At 42.4% G+C, this 26189-nt stretch overlaps 2 protein-coding genes across 2 annotated transcripts in view; one reads left to right on the top strand and one right to left on the bottom strand.

Annotated features, from left to right (window-relative positions):
* iqgap2 (IQ motif containing GTPase activating protein 2) overlaps positions 1-26189 on the bottom strand; it is a 191218-nt gene that overhangs the window by 57943 nt on the left and 107086 nt on the right. Inside the window, exons 6-15 of the mRNA XM_042334747.1 lie at positions 17771-17838; positions 17508-17621; positions 16087-16265; positions 14961-15048; positions 13776-13939; positions 13403-13490; positions 13067-13230; positions 11584-11744; positions 10252-10376; positions 8020-8183 (exon numbers count right to left, since the gene is read on the bottom strand). Coding sequence (XP_042190681.1) covers positions 8020-8183; positions 10252-10376; positions 11584-11744; positions 13067-13230; positions 13403-13490; positions 13776-13939; positions 14961-15048; positions 16087-16265; positions 17508-17621; positions 17771-17838 — 1315 coding nt within the window. The remainder of the gene's footprint in view (positions 1-8019; positions 8184-10251; positions 10377-11583; positions 11745-13066; positions 13231-13402; positions 13491-13775; positions 13940-14960; positions 15049-16086; positions 16266-17507; positions 17622-17770; positions 17839-26189) is intronic.
* LOC103186379 (proteinase-activated receptor 3) lies at positions 1212-7449 on the top strand. Its single transcript, XM_007905373.2, is given in 3 exon segments — positions 1212-1325; positions 4504-4743; positions 4746-7449. Coding segments are annotated over 3 exon segments (1062 nt in total). The 5' UTR covers positions 1212-1252; the 3' UTR covers positions 5495-7449.

Genomic DNA, 26189 nt, shown 5'->3' with positions numbered 1-26189 from the left:
AATTAAATAATAGTTAAATGCAATGTACAGTAACACAGAAAGATGGACAATAAGTGCTGCTGCCACCAATACTTCTTGCCTGTTGCTAGCTGATGCAGCCACTTTAGAAATTTTAACAATAATAATAATACTTGCATTTGATACAACGCTTTTCATAAATTCTAGAAGTCTCAAAGTGCTTCACAGAATATACGGTAAAGTGAATTGACTGTATATTTGTGAGCGAAATTAGAACAACAGTATAGAATAACAATAGAAGTTAACAGCATAGAAAACCATTCGGCCCATCGTGTCTATGATGTCTCTTGAAAGAGCAATCCTTTCAATCCCTTTTAACAGAGTCCTGTAGTTCAATGGTTAGAGTACTCGCCCCGCAAGCGAGAGAACCTGGGTTCGATTCCCAGGCAGGGCGAAAGGTTAGGCAAGTTTCCTTACTCCACACGACTTTGCTTGCCTAGCAGTAAGTAGGAATCCAGTTGTTAGTTGATTAGTGGATCGCTTTTCCGGAGGTAATAATTCCTTCAAAATAACTAAATGAAAACAAAATGTGGTCACTCAATCCACGACTGTTTATGGGACACTGCTGTGCACAATTGGCTGCTGTGTTTCACCGTAAAATATACAGTCAATTCACTTTAAATTATATTCTGTGAAGCGCTTTGAGACATCTTGAAGACGTGATAAGGTGCTATATAAAATGCAAGGATTATTATTATTATAACTCACCTCTGTCTATCCTCTGCCCTGAACAGCTCATTAAGTGAAGCTTTTACATTGGATAAGTGCAGATCAGTAGGAGTCTGTTAATCTAACCATTTAACATTGAATTGAAACTTTTTCCTTTAGTAAGTTATAATTGTTTCATAATGCCTACACTGAACTATAATTACTCATTTGAAAGTGTTTCTAAAATCTACCAGCGGAGGAAGAAAACCGAGGTCTGACAAAAACAACTTAAGAATAGTTGTAAGAGATTTCAGAGGTCACCACGCTTTACAAGGCTGTGCTTTTTGTTTTAAATTTGGCTACGTAAAACATGACTAACAAGAATCTGTTACTCTGCTTCGTTCATGGAAATAACCAAATCATACATTATTATATTAATCTATGACACTTCCCTTGGGGAAGTTACTCAGTCAACTCTAAACAAGTCTGGTCTGGAGGCACAGGAAGTGTGGAGCTTTCAGACTCCACTCAACTCTGTGAGCCCCAGATATTTCACAGTCTAAAGCAGGAAGCGCACAGAAACACAATGCCGTCCGAAGTGAGGTTTCTTGTACTCGTTCTACTTCTGCTTTATTGTGAGACAGCACTATGCCAGGAAGGTAAGTCTTCAACAAATTACTTTTTAACTGCATGCATCGATTTGACTGTAAGACAACAAATGTTTTGAACTGTGTATAGTTTTGCCTTTATCTTTTACTGGGTCCACAACCAGTACCATAAATGGAAGGGCTTTGTTCCCGCACAAGGAATGGTTTGCGGTACATTAAAACTTTAATCATACTTTTACAGTGGAGGTAAATTTTGATTGAAATGAAGCAAATTATATCCTAAGTTACTAAAGTGCTGAGAGCGATGAAATTGCTTTCTGCAGTAGAGAAATTTGGAGCAGGAACTTTCTTTTTGGCAGTGACTTTATTTTTGATCTGACACCTGAGGAAACCCATCACCGTGTTTAAAAGTATCCAGACCAAGCTGAGTGTGAAGACCCATCCCTGCCCCCAGTGATAGGTCTGCTCTTCCAAGTCGTGCTGATGAGCCAGACTGGCTGGTCTGTCATCAGCAGTCACTTGGAGCACCGCAGACCTGCCTGGCTCAAGGAGTGAACTTTCTAGCCAGGCTTCACTGGCTCCCCATCACCGATCAGATGGACTTCAAGATCCTCACACTCGTGTTCAAATCCATTCACTGCCTGACACCTCGCTACCTCTCCGAGCACCTCACTCCCCAATCCACCACCGGCGCCTCCACTCAACTGGCACCGGCCTCATGCTCGTCCCTCACATCCTCCGCTCCACCGTTGGAGGTCGTGCTTTCAGCGACTACACCCCAAAACTGTGTAACACTCTCCCTCAATCCCCCCGCCTTGTCCCCTCTCTCCTCTTTTCCAAGTCCCGCCTGAAAACTTTCCTTTTTTGACTGTGTTTACAGTCACCTCGCCCCACGCTCCCTGGGCTCGGAATCAGGCTGTACCACTAATAAGTGCTCAGAGATGCTACCCTGCGTGGAGGGTGCTATATAAGTGCAAGTTGTTGAACTGAGAATGCCATAGATGCTTGACTTTCAATATTCCGTGACCAAGTTGGAGCACGTTCACCCCCAGGAACTCCACCTTAGCTTTCTCCGCCTGTTACAGCTTGCACCTTGCAGGCGAGAGGATCTGTATTTGATTCACAGCACGGTGAAACACTGGGCAAGTTTCCTTACTCCGCACACCTCTGTTTATCTAGCAATAAGTAGGAACCTGGTTGTTAGTCGATTGCGGATCGCTTTTCCGGGGGGCAGTAATTCCTTCAAAATAAATAAAAATAACTTGGTCACTCAATCCATGATTGTTTATGGGACACTACTGTGCGCAACCTGCTGCTATGTTTCACCCACAAAATATATGGTCAATTCACTTTACAGTATATTCTGTGAAGCGCTTTGAGATATTTCGAAGATGTGTGAAGGCGCTATATCAAATGCAAGGATTATTATTATTATTACCTTCCTTTTTCCTCCAAGGAGGATAGTCAGATTAACCCCTTTTCTCCTCTTTGTTCTCAGTGTGAAGAGCCAGCCCCTAGTGAAAAATTAGGTTTAAATGTTCTTTTAAATAATTTGTGGTACAAACCCAGTGAATAGTGAATAGAAACCACCTCAGGAATTTGGTTCAGAATTAAAAACCAAATTTACATTGCAATTTCAGCAGAGAAGTGGCACAAGCTGGGATGTTTATGAATAGAGGGTCAACACCCAGCACTCAATTGGTTACTTTAGTTTTGGTTATGGCAGCACTCCCACTACTGACAGGTTCTTTGCGTAGGAATGTAATTGGGAGAAAGAATACTTTTCTCAAGCCACTACATCCTGTTTCGTAAAAAGTGACGTTAATTTGTGCAGACTTGTCTACTTGAAGAGGAGATTACAATGTTATAAATTTAAGCTAAACCATCAAATTTACTCACGCAGCAATTATAGTAAAAGAGAATTGTGAATATTTGTAATTATATGTGTTTAAAGTTCATCATACAATATATCAAGTCTGAATTCTGTACTTTGCAAGATGTACGAACACACACAAAACTCTTACAACACTCAAGTGAAAGTTTTCTGATTTGAGTCCAATATATTTCACCAATTTCCCTGGCCCTACATTCTTGCTGCAAGTGAGGGTCTAAAAGACCATCTCAAACCCAAGAATACTCTCGCACTGACATTCTAAGATCTTATAAATCACCGGCTGGCACCGGCCACTCCCTGTTTGTTACGAGACAATCATCTAATCTAAATTACCAGCCCACTCTGAACTAGCGAGGACGGACAATCTCAGATAGTAAAATTAATTTCTTTTTTCAGTCACTTGTGTTCTCTGGGAGTGGGGCTTGGGGAAGTGAGGCTGTCCATTTAATAATAATAATTCTTGCATTTGATATAGCGCTTTCCACGTCTTCTTGATGTCTCCACGCACTTCACAGAATATACTGTAAAGTGAATTGACTGTATATTTGTGGGAGAAACGTGGCAGCCAATTGCACACAGCAGTGTCCCACAAACAGTCATGGAGTGAGTGACCAAATTATTATTGTTTCTTTTCTTGAGGGATTTTTATCCCCGAAAAAGCGTTCCGCCAATCGACTAACAACTGGGTTCCTACTTACTGCTAGGTAAACAGAGGTGTGTGTAGTAAGAAAACTTGACCAACATTTCACCCTGCCGGGAATCAAACCCAAGTCTCTTGCTTGCGAGGCAAGTGCTCTAACCACTGAGCTACAGCACTCCAGGACTTTAATATGCAAAGTGTCAGTAGGTCATCAACAAAGGAAAGTGAGCACATAGGCTGTATACATTTTCCATTTGTGAGTTGATCTGGACACTGGTATTTGTGAATTTAAATCCATATGTCATGTGATCAAGACAAGTAGATTTGTTTAAAACCTTGCATTTTTCATTCAATTAAATAATTTTAAAGCACAATGCAACATTTTAAAAAGAAATTGGATGAAAATATGAAAAAAATATTAAAATAGTGTGTAAAAGAACAGAGTAATGGCATTACGGTTGACAGGTCCAATGAGTTTACTCCCCAACTGGAAGCTACCTATCATATTGAATTTACTTTACAGTATATTCTATGAAGGATTTTGAGACGTCGCAACTTTGATATGATCCATATCAAATGCAAGGATTATTATTATTAATAATATTATATGCAAAATGGGATGAATGGCTTCCTTCTCTACTCAAAGAATGCTATGATTCAACAATGCTCTTTCCTTTCTCCCTTCCACCTTCTAGATTCCAAAAGCAAATTGATACCAAAAACATTTGTCTCTTTTCCCTGTCCGGAAAATAACAACACATCTGAGCTTTGCATCGGCAATGTCAGCAAAGAGTACTTCAACAGTGCACTGAGCTCAACCTTCATTCCAGCAGTGTACACAACAGTACTTATGCTGGGATTTCCATCAAATGCTATTGCTCTATGGATGTTTTGCTCAAAACTCAGAACAATACCTACTGCCATCTTCAACATCAACTGGTCATCAGCGATCTGTCTTTCCTAGCAACTCTACCTTTTATAATACATCAGTACATCAATGGCAATAACTGGGTGTTTGGGGAAGCCACGTGCCGCATCATTACTGCCACCTATTACGGAAACATGTACAGCTCCATCTTCTTCCTCACGTGCATCAGCATCAATTGGTATTTGGCCATTGTCCATCCATTTCTCTACAAAGACCTACCCAAGAAAAACATTGCGGGATACATTTGCGCTACTATTTGGCTGGTTGTTTTTCTCTTCACTTTGCCGATTGTCCTTCTAAAGCAAACCTACTTTTTTAAAGAACTTAATATTGTTACCTGCCACTATGTTTTGCCCGAAGAAACACAGAACACCAACTTATTTTTCTATTACCTGACCTTCTACATAGTGTGTGGTTTTGTAATTCCTCTCATTATCACTTTGTTCTGCTACACTCTTGTGATCAAAACACTGCACGGATTAAACGAGAAATGGGTTGGATATATACATATTGCCGCGGTCGTGTTGATGACATTTGTTATCTGCTTTGCGCCCAGTAACGTGATTCTTCTGATTCACAACTTTAAACAGGATTTTACAGGTGACAATCTATATTCCCTGTACCTTACTGCCCTATGTTTGGGGAGCTTAAACACTTGCTTTGACCCATTTCTGTATTATTACACGTATTTCTACTCAAAGTGGAAAGCACAATCTTTAGAACTAGAATCTTATTCTTCATTACAACCGGCAGCCTGATATTATGTAGCTACCCTTAGAATGGAAGCAAAATTATAGTTGTTGAGTTTTATGGGCTCTGGCCCATAAAATATTTCAGAAGTTAATTAGACAAAAGCTTGAAAAAGAGTGTGGGAGGTGAGCAGGACAGTGTGATTAGATTGGGTGGTTTCTATGGAATAATACATCAGGGCATACTTGGTGGCCAAAGGCTTATTGCTCTGCTGTAACATTCACTGATTGCGTGACAGCTTCCAACAGCTGAACAATGTGGAACAGGATGTATAATATATACTTCCTCCTGAATTAACGCAAGTTTGGTCCTTTCTCCAGATGCAGGCTATTTTTCTTTGTCCGTCTCTTATCTTCCCCTCCTGCTCTTCCCTTTTCTGAGTCACCATAACTAACTTTATGTTCCAAATGGGACATGTTCACCCCATCTCAATGTTCATCAAACAAACACAGCTTCCTCAGAACTCAAATTTACACAATGGGGGCAATTGACAATTTGGGACATCCAGGAAAAGAATGGTTTACTATAATTTTTGGAAGTGCAGGTTCAAAGGACATCCAACTCATCTTAGACACGAGAAGGGAAGGTCGTTATATCAAATAAACATTCGAAGACATGAACAGGAGTGGATCATTCAGTCTGTTCCAGCGTTTTATTAAGATATTTGGCTATTCCGTAACTTGTGTAACTTAATACCATTTCCCTGACCTTTCACCACATCACTCAATCCCTTCCCAACCAAATAATCATCTACCTCCCTCCTATATACTGTATGAATCTACAAGTTTAAAAACAGTTCACAAAGTTACTGAGCGCCACCTCATGGCTCAAGAGGAAGTCGCATCATGCAATCTGGAACCGAGCTGCAGAGAACAAGAAAGTCCTGGATCAAAGCTTACTCTGTGCTGAATAAGTTGATTACAGGGTGGGTTTCCCTTACTCAGACAACAGATTGAAAGAAAATGATCGAAGCTGTTCAAATAGAATTACATATCCGTTATCTCACACCTGCTTTAAGATCTCAGACCGCAGTTACTAATGTGAGTAAAAGCAGAGCAACTCTGAACATGAGATACAAGTAATAGTGGGGTTCTGATAAAATGTGTATAGTGTGTGTCAAAGCTTACTCTGTGCTGAATAAGTTGATTACAGCTTAATCAACAAGCGATTAAAACAAGCGATGTCACTCTGTGCATCTCACAAGCCATGATACAACATAATTGATTTGTGAAATTCAATCACTCAAAGCTGTATGAAATGTACGTGGAGTCTGTTTTCTGGTTAACCTGCTTTGTATTCCAATGTTCAAATTTACATCATCAATTAGCTGTCATTCAGATGGTTTGTTATTACGCGGTATCATTGTTTGTCCTGGACAAATCCCGAAGCTTAGAGGCTGATACTCAGCATCACTATAATAATCTTTACATTTAATACAGCACCTTTTATAAGTAGGGAGGGAATCTCAAATTGCTTCACAGAATTTACTGTAAACTGTAGTATCTGTGTTCTGAAAGCGAACGTATTCAATTGGCTTTTCTGCTTTAATGGCAATACAGCAAGCACATCATCTGTGGGTTTGTATGACCCCAGTGTTCATCGACCATTTCATTTAGAGCTTTTTGCAAGTACTTAACTCAATACGGTAATTGGCACTTAGTTAAGATGAATATTCTATGGTCAGCATCCAAGCTGTAATTTTTGCCAGAGTTAAAACAAGGCAATTTCACAACGTCCATTGCTAACGCAAGGTATTTATATCACTCTATAAAAAGTTTTCTCAGTACAGAGTGTCATTGTGGTTTAGCTTATTTTTATGCACGAAGGAGCTGCCCAACCAGCGCCATTTCAAAACTACCTGAAATGTACATGAAGTCTGTCTCCTGATTAACCCGTTTTGTATTCCGATATTCAAATTTGCCTCATAATTTCTAGCAAATAATAATAATCCTTGCATGTGATATAGGGCTTCTCATGCCTTCTAGATATACTGTGAAGTGAATTGACTGTATATTTGTGGAACAAGGAAACTTGCCCACAGTTTCGCTCTGGTAGGAATCTAACCCAGGTCTCTCGCTTGCGAGGTGAGTTCTCTAACCACTGAGCTACAGTACTCCATAGGCTGCTCATTTCATTGTTATTTATGGGATGTTACTATTTCAGATTAACGGTTGCATTTGGCTATATTACAAATTCACTTCCTTTTTAACAAATGTATGGAAAATTGGCTGTGACATTTGCCTACAGAATACACAGTCACTACACTTTATATTATAACCTGTGAAATACTTTGAGATGTTTAAGTGATGTGAACAGCGCAGTATGAAATGTAAGTATTATTATGATTATTAATAATAAATAATACTTTGCAAAGTGCTTCAAGATGCATTTTTACTTGATGGCCTACATAAATGCTATTTAAGTTATCCTCATCATTGTATTATTATTATGTAACACCCTTTTGACTGCTGTATATATTTTAAGTTTACATACACTTCAAATTTATGAATTAAAAGAATTTTGTATGACTCACCTTGCACTTCTCTTGTTTTATATGATGTAGAACATCTTGATAATGACGTGCTAGTGAGGGATTTGTGGCTTCTAACTTGGCAGTGGGCATCAATAGGGCCTCCAGTGTTTTATTGGGATCACCTTCATCTACTGCATCATTAATACAACCAACTGCAATGATCTCTGTGCAAAGAAAATGAAGCCACACATGGGGCATTATTATAATACAAAATTACATTTGTAAAGCACCTTTCACCCCGGGAGGACATCCCAAGGCTTTGAATAGTCAGGGATGAGGATATTAAGATCCGAGCGGTGGTAGTGGGGGAGGAGGGAGTTGGGGGGGAGGTTAGGGGTGGTGGAGGGCAGAGAGGGTGACCAAAGCCATGGTTGAAGAGGAGGGTCTTTAGGCATGCCTTGAAGGAGGTAAGGGAGGGAACGAAGGGAATGTGGGATGGAGTTCCAGAGGGTGGGGGCCGAGAGACTGAAGGCCCGACGCTGATGATGAGGCGGGCCAGGCGGGGGACATGGAGCAGGCCGGAACCTGCTGAATGGAGGGAGTGGATAGGTTGATAAGGGGTTAACAGGTTGGAGAGGTAGGAGGGGGCAAGGCCATGGAGGGCCTTGAAGGTGAGGACGAGAATTTTGAACTGGATCCTCTGAGGGATGGGGAGCCAGTGGAGCCGGGCGAAGGTGGGGGTGATGGGGTCGCAGAGCTTGGTGCGGGAGAGAACACGAGCTGCAGAGTTCTGGATGATCTGCAGCTTGTAGAGGGAAGAGTTGGGAAGGCTGACAAACAGGATGTTGGCATAGTCATGGTTGTAATGAGGGTTTCAGCAGTCTGAGGGGTGAGGCAGTGACAGAATCAGGCAATGTTGCGGAGGCGGGGAAGGCAAAGCGGGTCACGCACGGATGTGGGGGAGACAGAACAGTTGAGGATTGAACAAGATGCCCAGGTTCATGACTTGGCTTGGTGAGGTGGAGTGTGCATCCTTGGATGCTGATGCTGCCAGTGCCTGAGGTGCAGAGGCTCTGGCGCCAGCCAATCAGGAAGGCCTCGGTCTTGCCGACATTCAACTGTAGAAAGTTGGCTCTCATCCAGCACTTGATGTTTGACAGGGAGTCTGTCAGGACATCAGTGACCTGCGGTCGAGGGTGGAGGCAGAGGGATAGAGTTGGGTGTCATCCATGGAATGTGGAACATGGAAGTTGACCCTATGTTCGCGGACAATGTCACCAAGAGTGATCATGTACAGGTTGAAGAGGAGAGGACCAAGGACAGAGCCCTGAGGAACACTGCACAAGATGGTGCGGGGACTGGAGGAGAAGCCATTTTGTGGAGACAAAGTGGAGCTGGTGTCAGAGATAGGATCTGAACCATTCAAGGAGAGAATCTTGATGGTTAAGGTGAAAGGAGAAGTGATGGAGGAGGATAGAGTTGTCCACAGTGTCAAAGACAGCAGAGAGGTTGAGGAGGATAAGGAGACAGAGGAAGCCCTGGTCACAGATGGACAGAATGTCATTTGGCACCTTGACCAGAGCTATATCCGTGCTGTGGGCAGCCTGGAAACCCGATTGGAGAGGTCCGTAAAGGGAGCAGCAGAAGATGAAGGATTGAAGCTGGGAAGCAACGACTCTTTCAAGGACCTTGGAAAGGAAAGGGAGGTTTGAGATGGGGTGGTAGTTTGTGAGCAGGGATGGGTCCAGGAAAGGTTTTTTTAGGATAGGGGTGATGACAGCTATTTTTAAGGGGGTGGGAACGGTGCCAGTTGACAGGGAGAGGTTGATGAGGTCTGACAGTAAAGGGACGAGGAGGTGGAGCTGGGAAGTATGGAGAGCGGTAGGGGTGACGTTGAGGGAGCAGGTGGTGGGCTTCATGCGAGTTATCATGGTGAGAAAGGAGGGGGAAATAGGTTCGAAGGTGTGGAGGGAGGGAAGGGTAAGAGTTGGAGTGTGAGGAAGAGATGGGGAGGGAGTGGCAGTTGAGAGGGCAGAGGCGGCTGAACGGATCCTCTCGATTTTGGTCTCAAGGAAATCCAGCATCGCCAGCATTACAACAGGTAAACACACCACAGCAGAATCACTGGGACTATGAACCTGTATTTGCATCAAAAAGCTATTTTACAACAGAATTCATGCCAATTGGCTTACTCCTGCCTGAAACAATTACTGTTGAAATATATATTTTTTCTACTGGACATTTTGCTTCACAATTTAATAATATCGGGGTTTCTATACAAAAGGGACTCACTCTCATTTTCCTCTTGAATTTGCAAATTGACTTCATCAATAGAGCTCTGAAGATCATTCCAGCCCAGATATGTTTGCCCCTCCTCCACAGCCTGGACCTTCAATGATTTCAGGAAGTCCACGTACCTAAGAGAGAGAATGATCACTGCTCACACTTGGTAGAGATAGCGACTTAGGAACAGGAATTACACTTCCGTGGTGACTCGGCAACTTTAAAGAATTGCAAACAGAACAATCAACTGATATGAAACAGAATGATAACTTATCATAGCCAACCTCTGACCAGCTTAGTGTGAGAAACATATTATCAGGCAGTTTTTGCAGAGTGGGTCATGGCTCGGATGTGGGGTAGAAAGGATAGTTGAGGGTCAAACAAGACGCCAAGCTTCCGTACTGGCTTAGTATGAGGGAGTGTGCATCCATGGATGGTGATGCTGTCAGCACCTGAAGTGTGGAGGCGCTAACAGGAGTCAATCAGGAGGGCCTTGGTCTTATTGACGTTCAACTGAAGAAAGTTAGCACTCATCCAGGACTGCTAGGACAACAGTGGTCCTGGTGTCAAAGGTGGAGGCAGAGAGGTACAGTTGGGAGTCATCCACATATAGATGTTGAAGAGGAGGGGACCAAGGACAGAGCCCTGAGGAACACTGCATGAGGCGTGCGGGGGCTAGAGGAGAAGCCGTTTGTGGAGATGAAGTGGAGAAGGTATGTGAGGTACAATCCGAACCAGTCAAGGACAGAACCGTGAAGGTTGAGGTGAGAGGAGAGGCGGTGGAGGAGGATAGACTGGTCAACGGTGTCAAAGACAACAGAGAGGTCAAGGAGGATGAGGAGGCAAAGGGAGCCCTGGTCGTAGATGGACAGGGCTGTTTCTGTGCTGTGGGAGGTACGGAAACCCGACTGGAGGGGTTACAAAGAAGTATTTTGAACTGAAAACGTACTGACATTTAAGTTGCCCGTCTATAGGCGACAAGTTATTGCTGACACCAAAGAATGACTCAGTTTTTAAATCTTAAATCTATCAATACTTAATATTCTGAATAGGCAAACCCAGCATTGAAATGATATACTATATTCACATGCCAAACAACTAACTCTCACAATATTGTTTTATTGCATTGGCTTAGCTGACACCACACCAATCCAGTTCATCATAATCTGCCATCCTTGGTCTTGTTTTATTTCATTTAAACCTAATAATTTATGATTTAGCAGAATTTAAATAACTTAGCACCAGTTATTCCCACACTACATTTCATGTGTGCAACAGGCCTATGAGTAAACTCTGCAAGTTACAACCGCAGCGAGAGCATTAATAGCTAGAAGTAACTACCGCTGAGTGTTCACTTCATCGCGATTGCTAAGTCCGATAGCAGAGCTGGTGAGGTGTTGCATAACCCCGTGATCATCTCTGAGCTCTAGTGCTTTATTCAGTGCAGCCACGGCTGACAGCATCTCCACTGCAACCAAGAGTTCCTCATGAGTCAGGTGCCCCTGTAAATCAGTAAACAGAACAGGTAAGTGGGGTGAACAGGAGAGGTAAAAATATGGAGGACAAGTATTGTGTGCAGTTTTGTGGGGCCCCCATTATAGAAAGATTATTAGAGTGTTAGAGAATTTAATACATATTCAATAAGATACCAGCAAGGAAGAGAGTCCATCATCATATATCTATATCACTATCTCTTTGGAGAAAATGCATCAGTGCTTTATTGCTGCACATTGGCAGACTCTACAGTAGGGAGGTACCAAGCAGAGGTTAAGAAAACTAGGAACACTGTAGGAAACTAGGAAACTATTCTCGTGGATGAGCTCGAAAGACCTTGGCACAGATTATCTGTCCTGTTGGCCAAGTCGATGACTAAGTCGATGAGTCCTGTAGCTCAGTGGTTAGAGCACTCGCTTTGCAAGCGAGAGACCTGGGTTCAATTCCAGGCAGGGCGAAACCTTGGGCAAGTTTCCTTACTCCACACGCCTAATAATAATCCCTCCAAAACCCCCCCCAAAAAAATTGGTCATTTTCAATCTACGACTGTTTGTGGGACATTGCTGTGCGCAATTGGCTGCCGCGTTCGCCCACAAATATACAGTCAATTCACTTTACAGTGTGTTCTGTGAAGCGCTTTGGGACATCCTCCCGACGTGAAAAGCGCTATATCAAATGCAAGGATTATTATTGATTATTAAACTCAAGGGAAGAAACAGATAACCTTAAAAAAGAATCTGACCAGGCACAAGAGCAATTTTTAAAAAAAACAACTCCACGAAGAGACGAGGATAAAATATAGCAGCCGAAGCCAATCAATCAGTCTCTTGAGTTTTTGTTTCATTAGTTTTTGCAAAGCTTTTCTGCATCTGTTTTTAATCTATTGCATTTACTGTAGTAATCAAAGATTACTGGTTACCGTTCAGCAGTTTTATGCTGAGTTAAAGACTCCAGCTAGGGTCTCAATCTATTGCCATGTTGCATATCAACTTTCCTCTGATTGACCTGGTTTTTTACAATGATGGTTCATCGTTGATGTTGGTAAAGTTANGGGGGGAGAGAAAGGATCAATCTCCAATTTGTCTAATCCATTTATCAAAATACTTTGTGGACTGTAAATTTTACCCTTCAACATTACTTACAAATGACTCGAATATAAGTTGTTTAGTAGCAAAAACCTAATTTGTGAACACTGAAAACGTAATATCCAAGGATCACTGTATATTTTACGTACCAGAAAGATGTTCAGGACAGCCTAAACAGACACGAAAATCAAGACACTATCCTTCCTCCTCCCTCCTCTGTGCACATTTTTGAATTCTGTTCTTACCTCAGGATTCTGTTTCTGTAGGTTCCCCAATTCTGTCTGATATAACTCAGCCATGGACGGGTGAACCAGGGGTAACTGGGCCTCTGGTTGCAAGAGCATGTTCACAGTATGGGTCGCATCCCCGCTGTGGATGGCGGCATTTATTTTTTCCACAGCTTCAAGTTCTGTAGAGCAATAAAAGAACGATGCTCACTGAGAGATTCGTTTGCAATAGAGTCAGCATATCATAACTATTCTCATCTAAACAGAAAGAATGTTCTGTTAATCTTTCGGAAGAGATTACTGAAAGTGAAATTTATCTTTAGCACAGAATATAAAGTTAAAAATTACACTCACTGAGTCTTTGGGCTTTGGCCAGCTCATTGCAAAGTCTGACCTCTGTGTGAAGTTCACCTTTGTTAAGCATTCGGGTAAAACCTTCTTCCTAAAGACATAGAATGAAATGTGTTGGTTTCTGTTACTTCCACATAATTCTTAACGTAATTCTGTCCTGTTGTATCGAGAACTATTTTTTGTGCCATTACCAATACAGACTTGAGCGCATGGTGTGAATCTTAAAGCAAAATACAAGTTGCTTGTTAAGCATTATGTTATGCTGCTACATGTTAAGCCAATGCCAAAAGGTAATTGGAAAAGTAGTTAATTGGTGATAAGGTAGATATGTTTTACCGAAGGTCAGTGCTGAAAAATAGAATCGTTTTCACCCTACCTGTAATTTCTGTTCTTTGTAAGTACGCAGATGAGCAAGATACCATGGCGAGTTCTCTTGCTGCACCCCCACAAGCCCCAGCGCAGGGACCCTTAGACTCAACAGTAAAGTAACCTCATCCTTCTTGTCGAGGGCCTCATTCACTTGCTCTAGAGCTTTATGTACTGGGGAATGAAACATAATTAACTATTTAGAAACATAATGTTGTACAGGTGTATTTTTAGATCCAAATTAAAAGAAACGTGACAGACACTCAGCTGACCAGAAAACAGAGAAATGGTCCAACAAGAATAACGACAGTTTACACTATAAAGTGGCTTTTGTATAAGGAAGATGCCTCAAATCACTTCATAGAGTTGATTTGGCACCTGAGCTAATGCATGGCAAGGGGCGGGGGCAGAAGGGCTGAAACATCACACACCAATGGTGAATTGGATCAGGCAGGTGATATGAAAGAGGCCAGTGTCAGCTTTACGGATAGAGTCTGCAGGGTGGTAGGTCAGATGAACCAGATCTGCACCATGCTAACCCAGGGCAACAATGCACTGAATGGTTGTGTTTCATGCAACAAACATTGTCTCACACTGGAAAAGAGAGGGTCGGGGGAGGTCTTACTGAAGTATTCAAAATCTGAAAAGGAATTGATGAACTAATCGGTAATTTTTAGCATGGTCACAAAAACTACAACAAGAGAAGCATAGACTTGAGGTCAAGTGGGAAGGTGAGTAGATGGTTTAGATATTACACATCTGAGTGGTCAATATGGGCAATGGCTTACCTCCTCGGGAGACAATGGAGGCAGATCACATCTGGACATTGTAAAGGGAACTGGATAGTTATTTGGCAAATAAATAGATTAAGGTGTATGAGAGATTGAGTATTATATATTTTTAAAAAAAACATTGGTTCTGGCGTTTCCAGTCCTGTAAATTTCTATGAACTTTGTCCCATTTTGCTCGTAGTACACAAATAGTGCTGTTTTTAAGCAATTTTTCAACAGTGAAGTGCTGTTAAAACTGAATAGCTCAACATACAGTGACTTTCAACAGCATTTCAACAGGACTTGTGAATTCAAACATCTAATTGTAACATGGGATTAAATGTGTGCTATTTTTCATCATTAGAGTAAAGAAAATAAACGACCAGCCAACGCGCAAGTTCAGAGGGAAACTAATATCAACTCACTGTTGACCTTATCGACGTTATCTTGAATCTCACTACGAGTCAAAAGTTCTTCATACATATCCCTTTCCTCCATTGCAGCAGAATCGCTCTAGAAACCAAAATCAAATACACATTTATCAATACTTACTGGAAAACTATTGAAAACTTTTAAAGCAAAGTGCACCCCCATCCCTTTTATTTCATATTTTTAGAAATTGGTTAAGATTGTGTGTGGAGGAAATGTAGTTCACTGCTGCCCAGGATGTGGGCGGAGGGATGAAGGGGGAAGGGAAAGTGGAAGAAAAAAATCCACAACTCTCCATGTTCTACCAGTCCATAGCACAGCACATCAGTACGAGGTTAAGTTGTAACACTAAACTGCTGTGTGCATCTACAGTACATTTAAAACTCCTTCAAATGGGAAAATGTCAGCTTTCAAGACATCTGTCAGATCACACAGGAATTCTCCGTTCCAAGCACACCCAATGGGAATGAATGCTCTTTACTTCTGCTGCCTTGGAGTATGTGAAAGAATTCTTCTGGCTTTAACGTCTCTACCTAGTTAAACATTCTGAATTCCTCAATGCAGTCCTCTCTGGGCTGACTCTGTTCAGTTTTAGAGCCCAGCTTATCTTGTCATTTTTATAGTTCATCTCTCCAACAATGGGGATCATTCTTGATATTCTCCTCTGTACTGCCTATCAATCAGAATGATACACCGCACTCAAAACACAACCTGCCCTATGTAACTTGAGCAGCATATCTGGGAATCTGAAATGAAATGATTTGGCAATCTTATGTGTCTTTCAATATCCCTTATGCTGTCATATGCTATCTGACTCATGGGAGTACATGGGCCTCCTTATTTTACTTCCTATATGCAGCACAATTGGACTTAATTTGTCAGTGTGAGTGGGGGCTCCCATTACAAACCCATCAAATGGACTCATCAAATCCTCCCCAGTTAGACTTATGTTAGGCTTTCCTTTACAAAGACACTAAAATTCTTTCTCTTCAACAAGTTAGTAATCCATGCATTAGTTTAGATACCCAGTTACTAATCCAATACCTACCTCAAATACCCAGTTACTAATCCATGCATTACATTCAAAACACAGTGTGTGATTGATTTTTTGAGTTTCCTTACCTTACTTTTGGCACTCTCTTGTTTGGTTTTCTTGGCCTGAAATAATGTGTCTTGATAATTCTGTGCTAAGTCACCTTCTATATTAGTTAATATGGCATTTTGATTCCTCAGAGTCCTTAAGGTCTCATTTGCTACTCCTTGAGATATTGCTTCATTGATCGCAATTACTGCAGCGTGCACTGGAGTGAGAAACAACACAGATTGATGAGTGTCCCGCTGAATCAAACTGAAGTCATTGTGACGCAAATAACCTTAATACCCTGGTAAACAAAATGCAACAGCAATCTGACCTTGCTTCGTACGTTTCATTGAGGGCTCAAAGCAATTTACAAAGATAATGTAGATCACTGAGCAGGACAAGCATTTGCGGATGCTTACCAAAGCAATGATTAAATGAATCATTTTTTAAGTAGAGTTCTAAAGGGAGGGAGAAAAGGCAGAAAGCAAAGAGAATTTGGAAGGGAATCTCAGAGAGTGGGGACATAGTGGTTGAAAGCTTGAACCCTGATGGTGAGATGGAGCATTTGAAGAATGAGCAGGAGACCAGTCGGAGTAGCAGACGATACAGGCAGAATATTAGGCCTGCAAAAGATTGCAGGAATAGGAATGGGCAAGATCATGAAAGGATCTGAAGAACAACAAGCATCTTGACATTGATCCACTGAGGCACTTGAAGCCTGTGGAATCTGAATGGATGGGCATGTGGAGCCTGGTGAGGGAAGAATATAACTTTTGGGGTATTGAATGTGAGTTCTTACAACAAACTGACAACTATTTGCGATAATAATCGTAACATTTAACACACATTATAATGTTGATATGTCCTGAAGTGCTTCACGGTTTTTTCTGTAAAATGTTGTAACTGTATTTTGTATATGATCGCAAAAAAACGATTGGGGCACAGTAATGCTGGACAAACAGCCATGAAGTGAACAAAATAATTTTACTTGGAGAACTGTTAGCCAGGAAACTGGGAAAAACTCTGTACTCTTTTCGAATCGTGCAATGTGATCTTTAATGCCCACCTGAGATTAACATCTATCTGAAGACTAACACCTCAACAATGCAGCATATCAGCACTGCAATGGAGCATCAGCCTAGACTATGAGTTCAAAGTCTTGAATCCCATAACATTTTGACTCAGATTTGGGTGGGTATTCTGGAAAGATGAGATTAAATGGGCCCAAAGGCCTTCTTCATCCCAACTGAACCTGTGAGTGCCAACACCTGAGCAGGCTGATTGGTTTAAATCAAAAACAATACAATTTTGCTTTAACATACAATTTACAGAAAGCACAAGTACAGAGAAACACCACATTAAAGCTGATGTATCACTGCACTGGACAAATCTTCAAACACAAAGTTATCGATGGGCCCCGGGTACGCTCACAGTCAAGGGCCTGAAGCAACAAGATACATACATGTAGCTTCATCAACTGAAAGTTCATTAGCCAGGATTCCACCAATCTTACTGAAGGCAGGCATCTGAATTCCATACTTCTCCAGCTCCTTACGCATGTTACTTATTTCTTCCTCTGGAATAAAAAATCATTAACATGTAGCAGCTACAGAATCCCATGGTTTTAAATTTAAGCTACATAATTTATTGAACTGGAGTTGGACAGGATTTCTCCTAGATATCTTTTCAAACACTGCCCATCGATTGCAAAAGAAAAAGCTCTACCTGTAAAATCCACTTTGCCCAGTAAGTCTTGGATTTGTGGTGCTATTCCAAGCTTGAACAGGTACAGACTGAAACGAAAATCACATCCACAAAATCATTTCATGCAATTTCATGACGAAAACATGGGTTTGCACTGCATTGGGATGAAATAGGGCAAAGAATACACAACAATAACAACAAAATTACATTTGTAAAGTGCCTTTCACATTGGGAGGATGTCCCAAGGCGCTGGACAGACAGAGTTATGGACCCAAGCTTTGGGTTGGGGTGGGGCAGGGTGGAGGGCAGGGGGGGAAAGCAGGGAGATCGAAAGCACAGTCGAAGAGGAGGGTCTTGAGATGGGTGTTGAAGGTGGCAAGCGAGGGGCGAGGCGGAGGGACTGCGGGATGGAGTTCCAGAGCGTGGGTGCAGAGTGGCGGAAGGCCCTCCCGCCAATAGTGGGGCAAGCGAGGCGGGGACGTGAAGCAGCGGAGGGAGTGAACAGGATGGTAGGGGGTAAGAAGGTCGCAGAGGTAGGGGGGAGCAAGACCGTGGAGGGCTTTAAAGGTGAGGACCAGGATCTTGAACTGTATCCTCTGTGTTATGGAAAGTTAGTGGAGTTGGGCAAGGATGGGAGTGATAGGGTCGGGGAGCCAAGTGCGGGAGAGGATGATCTGCAGCCTGTGGAGGGAGGAGTTGGGGAGGCCGACAAGCAGTGAGTTTGCATAGTCGAGCCTCGATGTAATGAAAGCATGTATAAGGGTTTCGGTGGCCTGTGATGTGAGACGGAGGCGGAGTGGCGGAGCTGGCTGACGATGCAGAGGTGGGGGAAGACAGAGCAGGTCATGGTGCAGGTCATGTGGAGTAGAAAGGATAGTTGAGGGTCAAACAAGGTTCCGGACTGGCTTAGCAAGGTGGGGTGTTCAACCGTAGATGGTGATGCTGTCAGCGCCTGAGGTGAGGTGGCGCTGACGGGAGCCAATCAGGTGAGCCTCGGTCTTGTTGACGTTCAACTGAAGAAAGTTAGCTCTCATCCAGGACTTGATCTCTGACAGACTTTTTGTCAGGACAGCAGTGGTCCTGGAGTCAAGGGTGGAGGCAGAGAGATACAGTTGGATTTCATCCGCATACATGTAGAAGTTGAACCCATGTCTGCGGATGATGTCACCAAGAGTGAGCATATAGATTTTGAAGAATAAACAGTATCATGAGTAACTGTACAGCTCCTGTCATTTTTCCATGGAGTACACCCTGAGCCGTCATTATGTTTGTGATGTATTTTATGAAACTCATCCATTTTTCACTCAAGAAAACATACGCGTGTGACCAAGACAAAAAATACCATACAAAATGGCATTGAAATAGTTTAGCGATCAACATAAAATTATCAACAAAATTTTCGGAAGTTAATAATTTCATAAAACAAAACAACGAGAGACAACTGCAGTCAGCGATGTTTTTTTTGGAAATCCATGAATAGGTCTGTTTTACCTGTTACAATAAACCTTTATATTCTGGTTATTTATATATGTGCCACCAGAGGGCGCTGCGCAGAGGCCAGAAGTTCTGTATTGAGGTGAACAGTCCGCATATATTGCAAAGTAAGGAGTCAGGCTTGCAGTAGACCAGCTTTGTCAGCGGACGGAGCTGGATTCAATCTCACGAAGGACGGACTCCGGATACGTGATTCAGGAAGCAAATAGTGCAGTACGTGATATTATTGGCAACAGTCTAGAGGCGGCACGCATCAAATGGCGTTGCACTTACTAGCAGAGGTCTTGAGATCACTGTGCAAGTACCATAATGATATACTATTATTTATGCTTTATGGAAACTGATATTGAAGGTTGGGTTTTTTTCTACAATGACTGCCCCCTTACAAAATAATGGTATTGCACCTCACCAGTCTCCCCAGTTCCACTATGCACAAAATTCAACTAATTCAATTTTCCGCCACCCATTTACTCACTCGCTCTAAATTCTGTACCATCCTCACAACATCATCAGACTTCACTGACTCCCTATCACAGATTGGATCAGTTTCAAGATCCTCACAATCAGCTACAAGTCCCTTCATGCTCTGGTACTTCCTGACCTGTTTACTTTGTGGAGTCCTGTAGCTCAGTGGCTAGAGCACTCGCCTTGCAAGCGAGAGACCTGGGTTCAATTCTCGACAGGGCGAAACCTTGGCGAGTTTCCTTACTCCACACACCTAATAATAATCCCTCCAAAACAACAATAAAAAATTGTTCATTTTCAATCCATGACTACTTGTGGGACACTGCTGTGCGCAATTGGCTGCCGCATTTCGCCCACAAATGTACAGTCAATTCAGTTCACAGCATATTTTGAGACGTTTTGAAGACGTGAAAAGCGCTGTATCAAATTCAAGGATTATTATTATTATATTATTACTTCACACTCTACAACCCGCCGCCTCTACTTGGCTAGCTCCGGTCTTCTGCTTGACCCTCATCCTCTCCACTCCACCACCATGTTTTCATCCGGTATGTCCCAAACCTTAGAAATTCTTCCTCAATCCCTCTGTTTTGTCCCCTCCTTCCACTTTTTCAGATCATGCCTGAATACCTTCCTCTTTGACTGTACCTACAGACACCTCTCCCCTCTGCCCGGTTCAGTGCTACTGTGTTAAGAGCTCCAAGATCTACCCTATGCGTAGGGCATTATATAAATGCAAGTTGTTATTTTGCAAAACAAATCTGGGAGTGCAGTCAGTCAGTCGCCTGATGTTCCAATTGATGCCTTTGCTTCTGTTTTTTTCATGATTTTACTTTTTTTCTAATGAATTGAACTGCTGCGCATTAGTTGTGTGTGTACTTTGTCTACGTTTCTTGTATCTATTGTGTCTTGTATCTCCCTCTTATCCTTACACAACTGGACATTGCAAAGAAAAAAACATATAAATGTCATCACAATACCTACACACTGACGACAAGACATCTAATCACATGTGGACTGTCAACTGGCAGAGCTCCAGACTCCTCGAGAACCGATTGCTGGTGTAAAAGCTTCCCTCCTCCCCTCAGCACGTTTTGACAACGAATTTTCCCTTTTCAGAAAAGCATTTCACGCTTTTAAGTAAACACCATTCATCACTAGCCAACACCTAGTCACTACCCAAAGCAAAGTCTTCTTAAAGTTAGTGAGACCATTCTGCACAGTGTAATTTATATTACTTTACAATTACTCTAAATAAACAACACTTGACAGTATGAAGGTGATCTGTCTTTCAATTCCATTAACCACACAATAGATACAAGTTAGGTAGACAAAGTACACACACACTTAACACACAGCAGTTCAATGCATTAGAAAAAAATATGCCTGCCTCTCCAATCTGAACTGGCATTTATGCTCCTATTGTGATTGGAGAATGGTTAATCCATGCTAATTTTCTTCCTCAGTGGGTGCTGATCGCTAACTAACAAATGTTCTGCAACACACAAGTCACCATCAGTACCCAGATTCAAAATCCACAAGTTTATACTCTGGGTGGTCACAAACTCTTTACGGGAGTAAATTTTCTTCTCCTCTCCATCACCCCACACATTTAGTCATCAGAGCTGGGCAGTGCAGCTCACAGACATCTCTGCAAAAATAATCAACGGCACTGGTCAAAAAAGCTGGAAGCAGTTTAAGAGAAGTGCTCCTTATTCAAGATGTTTTGCCTTCCTCCTTCCCTCAAAAAATGGAAATTCCTAATAATCTGACCCTGGCTCACAACCACTTAAGTCATAGAAACATAAATAGGCCATTCAGCCACTGGAGCCTGTTCCGCCATTCTATAAGGTCATGGCTGATCTAGACCTCAAGTCAAACTACCTGCCCTTGCCCCATATCCCTTAATACCCTGACCTAACAAAGTCATCATGCTGTCAATAGAATCCGCACTCCATCTGTGGAGGCAGCAGTACACTGGTTAACATTCTGAGTCTATTTCAAATGGTAAACCTTTTTTTCCTCCTATCTGGAGTCCTGTAGCTCAGTGGTTAGAGCACTCGCTTTGCAAGTGAGACACCTGGGTTCAATTCCAGGCAGGGCGAAACCTTGGGCAAGTTTCCTTACTCCACACGCCTAATAATAATCCCTCCAAAACCAAAACAATAATAAATTGGTCATTTTCAATCTACGACTGTTTGTGGGACATTGCTGTGCGCAATTGGCTGCCGCGTTCGCCCACAAATATACAGTCAATTCACTTTACAGTGTGTTCTGTGAAGCGCTTTGGGACGTCTTCCCGACGTGAAAAGCGCTATATCAAATGCAAGGATTATTATTATTATTATTATTAACTGAAGGCACGACCAACTTGCACTTCAGTTGTTTTCCTCATTTCTGGTTTGCAGTGTCTGGCCAGATTGGGGAGTGACTCTCACAAGAAGGCCCATGAGACCAAGCTACTTCACTTTCCATGTTCTTGCTCGACAGCTGAAATCAGATGCTCAGCAAACAAGGGGTCTTGGATACTAAGCCCCATCTGTATACACTATGCCACAGAGCTCCTTTTGCATTACACTAAACAGGCACCAACAGACTCACAAATTCAAACACTACATTTGCCGACACTCTTGCCCCAGGTGGGTGCGTGCTCCCTACTGAACCAAATATCAGCAAAGAGAAAACCTTTACAGTAGAAGAGAATGGGAGGAGGTAGGGAAAAAGCTTGCAAACATATCAATTCTGTTCCTGCAATATGGAGATTATCACAAGGTGGCACCATTAACTCATTCTCATTGCAGAATCAAACCTTACATAGACTGACTATAATCCTTGCATTTGATATAGCGCCTTATCACGCCTTTGAGACATCTTAAAGCGCTTCACAGCATATAGTCTAAAGTCAATTGACTATATTTTGTGGGAGAAACACAGCAGCGAATTGCGCACACAGTAACCCACAAATAGTCGTGGATTGAGTTGACCAATTTATTATTATTTTTTAAAAGGAATTATTACCCCAAGAAAAGGAATCTACTGATCGACTAAAAAACGGATTCCTACTTACTGCTAGGTAAACAGAGGCGTGTGGAGTAAGGAAACTTGCCCAATGTTTCACCCTGCCGGGAATTGAACCCAGATCTCTAGCTTGCATGGCGAGCGCTCTAACCTCTGAGCTACAGGACTCCACTAGTTTGTAGACCCAGTTTATATCCCAATCTTCGCATATATCCAAAAACAATATTTTAAGTCTAGTCTCTGAATGTAGGCACCAGTTTTTCAGATTTACAATGCTTTAACTCTCAAAAGTTTGAGGCAGCATTAACAACCACATGTCAGGGTGATCTTTAACCCTGTCAAAAGAATTGGGCCCAACAATTTTGTAGAAGCAATTAAATCCACAGGAGCTCTGACAGGGGAAATGACTAATTCTTAGTAAAATAATAAAAAAAATCCTTGCAACATAAAGCAGCTCTCTGCTCAAAACCATTTAATCTCTAGATCGCTCATAGCAGCTTCTTAACGGTCTGCGTCCAGTAGTAAATGAATATTCACATGAATCTGTAGAACCCCAGTTATCCCACGCTAACTAACCCCAAGTATGTAGGGTTTCATAATGGGGATTTGTTACCTCTCTAAAAGTGAAACCGATGGACAACCATAACAAGCCATTGCTCACAATAATTCTATCTGCTCATAATAATTGGACTTGCCAAAAACAAGATAGAATTATTTCCCATTTCATCATTCTTGCCCCCCCAAACCCCAAGCCAGTCATCAGTCACCATGCAATTGCTCTCAGCTCAGGAGATGTGGTAGGTTATTGTGTAAAACTCACAAAGTTGCATTCTATGAGGACCCAGGATTGGGAGCGGAGCTCAAACCTATAAATGCAAACATGTACTGTATCTACAGGCCTTTTCTGTTAAATTAAATTTGCCACCATCAATAAAATCAATTTCAACGCACTTGTATTAATTGAAGTTCGTTTTTGTACCATTATTAACTGTAGAGGAGACACACATGGGTGGCATCTTCTAAAAGATAATCATCTTTAAATTTTGATATAGTGCCTTCTATGACAATGGGAACTCTCTCCTCGCCGGCCTTCCCGGCACCTCCCTCCACAAGCTGCAGGTCATTCAGAACTCTGCAGCTCGTGTACTGACCTGCACCAGGCTTTGGGACCACATCACTCCCACCCTCGCTCGCCTCCACTGGCTCCCCATCCCCCAGAGAATCGATTTCAAGATCCTCATCCTCACCTACAAGGCCATTCACGGCCTTGCTCCCTCCTACCTCTCCGACCTACTATCCCCCTACCTACCTGCCCGTTCCCTCCATTCCTCTGGCTCTGGTCTGATCCACATCCCCCGCCCTAACTGCCCTACCATCGGTGGCCGGGCCTTCAGCCTCTCAGCCCTAGGCTCTGGAACTCTATCCCCAGTGCCTTCGCCTTGCCTCCTCCCTTTCCTCCTTCAAGGCCGGTCTCAAGACCTTTCTCTTTGACCGTGCCTTCAGCTCCCCTCTCGACTCTCTACCCCCTCCTCGCTCCCTCCCTTCACCCTGACCATTTCCCCCCTGCTCGGGTCCTGACCCAACTGTACAGTGCCTTGGGACGTCCTCCCGACGTGAAAGGCACTCTATAGATGGAATCTTGTTGTTGTTGTTGTTGTTCAAGTTAGGGGGATGTCTCAAAAGTGCTTCGCAGGTTACATTGTGAAGTGTAATGACTATATTTTCTAGGCTTCTGGAGCGGAAGTTGAATAACACTGCATACTAATCATCTGCTGATAGAGCAACAACTTCTGACAGTCCACAATGGGGATCTGAGATTCCTTGCCATCACAGAGTACTTATTAACACACCATCAACAACAGCTTGCATTTATCTCGTGTCTTTCACCAGGTTAATGTCTTGGGAGCTCTTAAGAGTGATGCTGAGCCAGGTAGAGGAGAGGTGACTGCAGGCACAGTTGAAGAGGAAAGTTTTCAGGTGTGATCTGAAGATTGACAAGAATGGGACAAGGTGGAGGGATTGAAGCAGAGTCTCAGTGTATAGTGACACCTCACACACCAATCATATGTCGTTTGATGTCTAGATTAGAACCATAGAGCTGTACAGCACAAATCATCTCTGTGCTGGCTCTTAAGAGCAAGTTTTCAGTCCTATTTACCTGCCCTTACCCCATATCCCTGTCACTGACAAATGGATTTTGCTAACTTTTTTTGCAAGAAAAAAACATATAAAAATGAAACAAATAAATATTTTTCAGCATTGCTCAGACACTGACTTGGAACAAACACTTCAAAGCTGCACTATCCCAACATGCATTTAACTATACACCCATAATCTCAAAATCTGATTAATACACTGCTAAAGAGTACATCTTATGGCCGGAAAATGCTTAGACCAACCACCCATCTGTATTTAAAAGGCCCTGGCAGGGACGAGATGAAAGCATTCAAGTTTCTTTCATTCAAAGGAATTTTACATTTACTTCATAAATATATGGCTAGAAACCATTCCAGTAAGACACCCACCCACCACACACGAGTTCTCTTGGACACTTGCTATCAGGCTCGTCAAGGGGGCTTCAGCGGCTTATAAAAGTATAGAGAATCAACGCATGGTTCAGTCACACTTCGGTAAGTGGTTATTCACTGGTAGTGATTGAGAGTGGCAGTAGCGGGGCCGAGATGAGCACAAAGCTAAAAGAATGGTGAGGAGGTGAGAAGAGTTTATTTTGGTAGGTGGGACTGACTTGGGGTAGGTTTAGCGTGTTCCAGGAAGCTGATGACAGCCCCATTTATAGAAACCGCTGGTCTACCTCCCAATTTTATTTCTGATAGTGCTGCACTATCTGGATCCCAGGATTAAAGATGCGAGGAGAATGCCAACACAGAGGCCTCATTTGTAACTCTTCTCTTCAGAGCAGTGGTGGCCAATGTTTTTGGTTTGCCAACAAAATTATTTTAGAAATAGCATAAATTTATGCCGTAAATCAAGAAATATTCAATGAAGAAACATTTATTTTGTTGGCCAACCAAAGATGTTGGCCACCACTGCTTTACAGTGATGGTGCCCAGTGCCTGATGGTTTGAAGATTGGTTTCATAGTTATAGTAATGTTAACGTGTCCAGAGATAATATGTCCCCTGAGAATCTATCTGTTTCTGGTGCTGTGTGTTGGTGGGAGAGGAATTTCCTTAAGAAACGCTCTGTAGGTTGCAATACTTGTTTTCACATCATCAGAATGTTCCACCCATTCTGTTTTATGAAACAATGGTTAGTTGTAAGGCCACCACGTATTTGAAATTTGAGACCATAGGGATCTTGGGGAACAGAACTGGCTTGCATAATAAATGCTCATTTCACCCTCAAATACACTGTCTTCAGAAACTGAAGAGCCTATCCATTTCCTTCATTTGACTCACGTTTTCATAAGGTACAGTCAGGTTTAATATCTAACATGATGGATG

The sequence above is a fragment of the Callorhinchus milii genome, unplaced genomic scaffold (assembly GCF_018977255.1).
Source record: "Callorhinchus milii isolate IMCB2004 unplaced genomic scaffold, IMCB_Cmil_1.0 Scaffold1, whole genome shotgun sequence".
In the NCBI taxonomy this organism is placed as follows: Eukaryota; Metazoa; Chordata; class Chondrichthyes; order Chimaeriformes; family Callorhinchidae; genus Callorhinchus; species Callorhinchus milii.
This window is presented reverse-complemented; position numbering and strand designations above follow the sequence as displayed.